Source organism: Amphiura filiformis, chromosome 13 (genome assembly GCF_039555335.1).
Source record: "Amphiura filiformis chromosome 13, Afil_fr2py, whole genome shotgun sequence".
Taxonomy (NCBI): Eukaryota; Metazoa; Echinodermata; class Ophiuroidea; order Amphilepidida; family Amphiuridae; genus Amphiura; species Amphiura filiformis.
The window spans coordinates 55,613,477-55,622,100 of NC_092640.1; the positions used below are offsets into that span (position 1 = coordinate 55,613,477).

Consider the following 8,624-nt stretch of genomic DNA (forward strand, 5'->3'; position numbering starts at 1 on the left):
TATAAATTTTGAAGGTGGACCACATCGACTTTGGGCCCCCTGAAATTGTTGAATTTGCAATAAATTTCATCTTTGTGAGGGCGCTGTTCGAAATGAATAAATGTGTAATACAGGGTGTCTCAATAAAAATGCAACCTTTTAACAAAACTTTTTGCCTTCTTTTTCTCTATATTATAGGTTTATTTGGTAAAAAAACCCACATAATTATTTGCATTACATGGTTGGGGTGACAATTACATGGACGTGACCATCTCCAATCGTCTATTACTGGGGGGTCCGCATCCCTGAGATCTATGCCTATGAATGACTATTTCTTGCTTTGTGCTGATTTGAAAGTTTCACTCTTGTGTTAGTAATCATATCCACTCTTTAGAATTCCACTCAAGTCAATGGTCATAATTATTACCCATTTTAAACAGCATTCTTTTGTATAATTGACTAGCTAGTCAGGGCCTCAGCTTCGACACAAATCACTGAATCGATTCTTGTAATGATTCTCGTAACATTTGTTGCGAGAATCAATTACTTTCATTGAATCATGCAGTGAGTGAAGCGACTCAGATAGTTTTTGATTCCTGCAAACTGGCACAAAATCTAAGCCCTGCTAGTCTGTACCTTAAAATCTCGCATATAGCCTGGTTAAACTCCAAATGTCTAGTTACAGGCTGAGCTGCACATGCATTGTTTGATGTTGGTACTACAGTGTTCTCCATGTTACCAGGACATCTTTTTGTTGGGCCGATAGGTGATCATGTTTTGATCATGCTCAGTCTTGTTTGTCTGTGGGCCACCATTATTCTGTCAGAATTCATCCAGACAAGTCATGTTGAAAATTTTTTGTCCCACCCACCACTCCCAATTTTAATTGACTAACTAGTCCTTACCTAAAAAATCTCGCATGGCCTGGTTAAATTCCAAATGTCTCGTTACAGTCTGGGCTGCATATATGCGTTGTTTGATTTTTCTCCCACCCACCACTCCCAATTTTAATTGACTAACTAGTCCTTACCTTAAAATCTCGCATGGCCTGGTTAAACTCCAAATGTCTCGTCACAGGCTGGGCTGCACATGCGTTGTTTGATGTCGGTACTACAGTGTTCTCCATGTTAGCAGACTCTCTATTCTTCTTACTCTTCTTACTCTTACTTGGTGGGAATGGGGCGGTTGTCTCTGGTGCTGACGCCATGTTGACAGATGCAAGGGTTCTATCTAGGGTTTCTTGGGTGGCTAAACTGTTTGAAAAAATCATGGAACCGCCGCTTTCTTGCCAACGGCTGAGTTGTCTGTGTTACTGTTGGTTGCCACACTTACGATATACCAATATTTATGTGATAGTTTTATGTATGTTTTCCAGTAATAAAGGTAGTTACCAATCCATGTTGGCATCAGAGATGCATCTGATAGACATCTGAAATAAACCAATCAACACTACCTCTGTCAAAGATTGAGCTATTTTAGAGGGAATATGAGTTTACAATAGAAAATTGGGTAACTTTGATTTGAAATACTCACTCCAGTTGTGGAAGGTGTAGATGAAGCCATTTTACAGGAGGAGTATCATGGGTATGGCCCGGCAAAAAACGCGATCTCGCTTTTCACGCCGTGATTCTCGCTATTAACCAATTATCTCGCTTTTTAAAACAGTTTCCACGCAGTGCACTTACTATAAAAATGTTGCTTTATGCCATAAAAGTTCGCCAAATTCCATTAAAATGCAGTTCCAACTTCGCCAAAGTGCAGAATTCAACAGCATTGCAAGCACAAGGTCGAGTGAAAAAGCCATCCTTTACTCAATAAAAACTGACATTTCATTTCAAATGAGTTCAAGTTTAGGCCAAATATCATTTATTGAATTACTGGAATATTTTGATTATAAAACATAATTCAAGGTCAAATTTTTGTCACTTTTTTCTTCGACACCGGCCGGACGTCGGCAGGTTTGTTATTTTAACATTGTTCTGACAATAGAGGGCAGCAAATTTTTGGATTTTTTTTTCTTTTTCGCATTTTCGGGCGTTTTGAAAGCTTCTTGTGCCGTTTTTCGGGGAAAATCTCGCTTTTCTCGCTTTTCAAAATACTTCAAAGCTTAAAGTTTTTTTGCCGAGGCCTAAGTATGGGTTTCAAATTGAGTTTTGAAAATACCAGGTGTGTTACAAAAAGTACAAATCACACTTCTGGAAATGTTCACCTCAAATGATTCTTGGAAGAAAATATTACAATAACTTCCCCAGTTTTCCCCTCACTTTTGAGGAAAAACACCAAAATCACATAAATTTCCACTTTTTGCTGCAATTTTGCGCAAAATTTCCCCCCTGAAATTCACTTTGCCCCACCATGCCCCTCGAAAAAATTGCTGGTGCTGCCACTGTCTGTGCATGCAACTTACTGCTGCCTGCCTGTACACGAGCATGTACAATTTTAGCGCCAGTCATTGACATGACAAATTCTTAAACACTTGAGAACGTTCCTGCAATCTTATTGGTTGTTACCCAGCTTTACCTGTGTGATATGACACGATATCACACGGGACAGCGCGTGTGCGTCGACACGATACGTGTACTCGCTATTTGAACCAATCGGAGGCGCACAGCAACAACGGGACTGATCGATTTTAAGCCCTAGGTAATTCCTTGCAAATTGTAGGATTTAATTTGATTAAAATATGTATGATATTTTTATTTGAATTGAAGTGTTTAAGAATGAGAATAAAGGTATTGTTAGCTGCTGTCGTGCATCTATCGTCTCATATAACACGGGCAACATCATTATTATGATGTCTCCCGTGTTCTCCCGTGTTATATGAAACGATAGATGCACTCCAGGGGCTAAAAACAATACCTTTATTCTCTAATTATAAATATGAATGTAATTGTAAACAAGCAGACAGTCGCGAGTTGGAAAACCCATACTATTTTTTAGTGCAAAGTAAGTTGTAGAAACTGTGAGAGCATCATTTTGATACGGATGTCCCGGTTCCGCACTCTGTGTATACTGCTGGTACATTGTACTCATGCTCGTCGGTGAACTTCAAAAACTTAGGATTAGCGCCCAAAGCTCCTGGATGTTAGCTTTTGAGACCCTTAAAAATGCTTTTCCAAGGCTACTCAACCTTTGTTTTTGCAAAAGGACAGGACAGTGGGTGTATAATTGATTTTGTTTTGATTTTTTGGCCAGATGGCTGTAAATGCAGAAGATTTAGCCAGATGGCTGCAAATGCAGATGTTTTGCAGAAGATAGAAGATTGTCAGCAAATGAGAAAGTCTTCTGCAGGATCAACAAGGGTTGGCAGCTCTGTATCTGCCATGAAATAACTGGGTCAATCTTCTATTTCATTCGTAACTGGTGCAGGTTATCTTTCCATCATAAATTCCAATATACCGATGATGCCTAAGGCCAAAAAAAATAAAGATTAATTGTTTGCTTGTCCTCCACCGACCGACCCTAATCTGGAAAAAAGTTTTTTGTTTTTGTTTTACTGTACAAATGAATACCGACCCTAATTTTGGAAATTCCAGAAAAAGGTTTTTTTCTTTCAACATTTTTGACATCCTGAATTTTTTTTAGTTTATGCACACTTCTAAACTGAAATAAAAACATGAATGAAATGGTACAGTGGAAAAATATCCCAATTCACAATTATTTGGGATATTTATAAAGCTAATTTGAGGCATACAGTCATGTCTTGGCTATGACCTTAAAAAAAAATTCTGACCGACCGACAGGCTTCCCGTTAGTGTGCTTCATTGCGTCCAGACGCGTATTTTACAAATTTGGACGCAAGTTCACATGGCTAATCAAGTATTTTGCATGCATGTCACATGCATGTGGATGCAGACAAAACTTTTTAAAACGAAATTTTATCATTAATTGATGATAAAAATAAGAAATATATAAGATTATATATTAAGATAATAAAAGCCCCAAAATTTTGACCCACCTGCTGAGAATTGAGGTAAATTCTGCAATATTTGTAAATGCAATGTCAGGAAATCGTGCACTTTTTGCATGCTTTCCGAACGATCGCTGGCCTGGGGAAGTCCCGATTGATTTGTTTACAAGAAAGCACGTGCCGCTAACGTGCGGTTAATGTTTATTTAATTATTTATCACAACCTGACAATATTCAATTTTTAATATTTTAAGTTTATTTTCTCATAAATAATCTAGGTTTCCTTTATTAGTATTATTGTTACGATGAATAAAAGCAACTTTAAGGGTACTTGCCCATGAGTTTCATTCAGGGGCGTGTTTGAAAAACGGCACAGCGCATTAGTAAAAAGAATAAAAAATACTAAAATTTTCACCGGGGTTCGAACCACTGCCAATTGCACTATGAATGCTAAAGATGCCTATACTGTGCCACGGTGACTGTGGTTAACATTCGGCGATTTTCAAAGATATACATATCAACACGCTTTCTAGTGTATTGAAAATCAGAGTTTGGTAGGAATACGGTCATAGAAAGACATATGACTCTACTTGTCTGTTTGTTTTTCATTTAATACAAATTAATTTTGATGAATTGAACTGGTACGACTCTTAGCACTTCGTGATAAACGACGATTAATTTAGTAATAATAAAATGAAAACGCTGGGTCATTCACGACGTCATTTGTAATTTATGTCAAAACCTGGGAGGACCACACACATCCGTGCTGCATGTATACGTCTAATCGATACTCAATGATCCAGACAATAGCATTTGAATATACCGCCCTGCTTGACACATCTTGTCACTTGCGGGAAGATATACTATAGGCCTACCCTAATAGCTTACAATAGATACCCCACCGTAAATAGCTCTGTTCATTACCTCGCTGTGCTAGTTTATACACGTACGGCATACACACTTTGAACCATATTTTGTTCAAAAATGATAGGAAGGGACTGTTTTCAGCTAAAATGTTGGTTATCAGCAGATGCTTAATGATACCGGGTAGTGTTGCAGAAAGGTAAGCGTACTCTTTATTTATTCAAAATATCACATATCAATGAATTTAAATTTGAAATCCAAAAAGGAAATGTCAGGTCAAAATTCTCACCTTAGAATTATTGTGAAATAAAATCAAACCAAATTTAGGCTCCATAAACAACGTCCAATTATTCCCATTGGTGTTTGCTACACGTGCATATAATAAATTATGATTTGGGGCTAATTTGAGAAGAGTTAATGCCTCGAAGTTTCAAAATACACCGAGTGATGTTTTTTGATCAAAAACATAGACAATTCAAGACTCTGTAAAAACAAATCAAGAATTTTCTGGGATAATTGCAACTAAGTATAATGAAAGTTATGATCTAAGCTACCAGATGCATCATTAATTTCCTGACTATGATATTTAGTTGTGGGAAAAGATTACTTTAATGTTTTATGGGATTATTTCCGCCAAAAATTTCAACCAAAAAGAGCATGTAGCCTTAAAGACAAAATCCAAATGATAACCCTTTTTCAGTATATTTGTGGCAGCGCGGTTTTAGTTTTGTAGCATCAACAACGCGTTAATTTAAAAATAGAAATGCGGAAGTGAAAGTACGAACGAAAATTGCTCAAGATTGACAGACTTTGCTCATGTTTTTGCACCTGTTTTTGACCACGTTTCGGACCAAAACTGACACAGAAATGAGAAAAATTATCATAGCGAATGGAGATGGAATATCACGGCGAAAATGCACTTTTATTTTTTTTAACAATCAACATTTGATGAGGTGTAGACCCGGGGTACGTGTGTATCGTCATAATCGTGAATTTCAGATGGACGCACAAAAATCTGTCTGGACGCAAGTTTTTGCAACCTCGTCAGCAAACTTGCGTCATTACGGACGCACATTTTTAAAACCTTAACAGGAACCCTGCCGACCGACCCAATTCTGAAAAAGTTGTTGATTTTTGGTCTAATTGCGTATAAAGAATGTGTGTACATCCATATCAAAACGATGTACTTGTCTGCTGCTACATAAGGCCGTATAAAATTAATGTTTTGGTTCTCGTCCAGAGGATTTTCATGAATTGATGAGGGAGGGAGGGAGGTTTTTTTTTTTTTTTTTTTTTTTTCAATGTAAAATTAGCTTTGTCGGTAGTTTTCGGTTTTCTTTAACAGTGCTCGAGGAAGCGATGAGGCCCTTTTTTTTTTTTTTCCAAATGTGAGATTCTGAGGGATAAACCCCCTAAAATAAAAAAAAAAGACTTGGAAGTGATGCTTGTTCTCTAATAAACTTATTTATATGTATGAAGATTTCATAAATCATTCCAAAGTCTATCGGAATTGAAAAATCTATAAAAATTCTGACAAATCCCAGAAATTGAGGAGGGAGGGGACGAGAACCAAAATATTAATTTTACACGGCCTAATACTAGCTAGGTAAAAATACTAGACTGGCCCGTGAAAAAATAAATAAATAAATTTAAGCTTACTGAAAACCGGGACTGAAAATACAAAAAATCTTTCAAGACAATGTCCATACTACGCTAATTCATAATTAATGGTGATCCATTTTAAATCCTTTTTTTTCCAAGAAATGTGTTTATTTAGCCATGCTAAATTTATTTGGGCCTGCAAAAGTTTGTGAGGGCCCCAAAAGATTACAAAACAATGGCCCAAATGGCCCGTGGACATTTTTGCTTATTTACCACACTGATCCTTCTGATATGGATGTACACATGTATGTACAGGGCTGTCAACTCTCACGCATTGGCCACGAGTCTCACGCATTGGGGCACTTTCTCACGGTCTCACGCCAAGGTAGTATATAATCTTACGCCTAGGTAGTAAATCTCACGCAAAATGAGTAAAATCTCACACATCGTCATGAATAATTTGTTACTCCTAACCCCCCCACCCCCCGCTTTTCACTGTCTCGGCGCCGTGGCTCAAATAATCATGGTACAAAATGAACATTGAGTCGGCAAATCCCGCACGCCTCTGTCTCACGCCAAGCAATTCCAAAAAGTTGACAGCCCTGCATGTATATGGAGTACCAGTAGGCCTATACATGGTAATATTTTGAAGAAAAAATGATGCAACGTGGTCATTGAACTTTATGTACGGTATTGCTTTTTGAATTTTTGATGATTGTCGACAATTTAAAATCTACTCAACTATAGCCCTATGTACTTTCTGATGGAAACTCATAAATTAATGCACGACACCCGGGGTTTATATGCATCATATAATTTATGTGATGTTACCGGTTTGCAATGTGCGCCAAACGGAATAATGAAACTGGGATCCGGATCCGCACATATGTAAATAAACTGAATGATGAAACTACAATGATTTATGTTCATGAAGAGCTCACTTTTTTCAATTTCACAAACAAGTGGTATAAAAAAGACCCCTTTTATTGCGTTTCTCGAACCATGTTTCTTTATCTGAAAATACCCGCAAATTTCGCGAAATTTCTGATGAGCCTGAATACCTGCGGACGGAGTGCTGGAACCGGGATTGATGTAAATAAATAATATTACAAATGAAATCACTAAAATGTCCAATTCCATCATCATGTTCTTCTTCCTTGTAAAGCATGAATATGAATCATACATCATGTTTATTCATTTCAAGTGTCATGATTGTCATGAGCAAAAAAAAACAAAACAAAAAAAACATGTTCCAACATGAAGATTTCTAATTTCTTCACCTGAATATCTCAGCTCAATACAAATGCTTATCTCAGTGTAATACAATCAATAAAGAAGACAATTTAACATCATTACAAATAATAGATGATAAAATTCCAGAATGAATTGAATGTTCAATCACGTCATGACATTTCAATGTGAATGTAAATAATTCAGTAAGCTTACCGTACCCGTATTTACCGGTGTGTAACACGCGCGACTAAACCGCTTGCCGTACTCCACTCATTTCCACATCAGATGAAATTCACGATTGTATAATAGCAGTTTGAACACACTAAGTGTAGGAATAAGTCGTAAATTGGTGAAAATGTCAAGAAATCATGTTTGAATGCGTCAAAATCTAAAACCGGAAGCGCACCAAATATATACCGGAAGTATTAAATTAGGGGCGATGTGCGAAATCGATCGCCCGGAAAAAAGTTAACCTCAATCATAGAGGGCGCACTTTTACTGTCTATTTTAACTAGTAACAAACGCACGGCGCATGCGCGAGCCGGGAAATTCAGTTTTGGTTTTGAAACGTAAACAAAGCCGAATATCAAAACAACTCCATGCAGAAAATCACTTTTTTTTATAAAACTAAGCAACATTACAACAATTACTTCAGGGAATATAAACACCAAAGTCATATCTACCACATATGTCAAACAGAAGTTGAAAATTCATCAGATAAGCGAGAAAGGGTCGAATTTTCGGTCAAAAAATTTTTCGAAAATTTGGCCTAAAACTTGGCCATAACAAAATTCCCGTACACCACCAATTTCATGATTTTTGTCCTCAAAAATTAACTGAGTAATCCTCATAGTGTTTTCAAGTCAATTCCCCGGGAGACGGAAAAACGGACATATAGAAAAAAGATATTTAATTTTATTTAATTTTATCCACAAATTGACACCTGAGTTAGGGCGTTGCAAACGTGCCATATATGTGTAGGGACCGAGTCTACAGCAAGCTTGAACTTCCCGGCTCGCGCATGCGCCGTGCGTTTG

The 8,624-nt window shown here is 37.2% G+C and overlaps 1 protein-coding gene across 1 annotated transcript in view; it reads right to left on the reverse strand.

Moving 5' to 3' along the window:
* The window catches only part of LOC140167773 (uncharacterized), a 54,162-nt gene extending 46,170 nt beyond the window's left edge, over positions 1–7,992 (reverse strand). Inside the window, exons 1-2 of the mRNA XM_072191065.1 lie at positions 7,806–7,992; positions 1,010–1,408 (exon numbers count right to left, since the gene is read on the reverse strand). Of these exons, the coding sequence (XP_072047166.1) occupies positions 1,010–1,249 (240 nt within the window). The 5' untranslated portion in view covers positions 1,250–1,408; positions 7,806–7,992. The remainder of the gene's footprint in view (positions 1–1,009; positions 1,409–7,805) is intronic.
* Between the last annotated feature and the right edge of the window lie 632 nt (positions 7,993–8,624).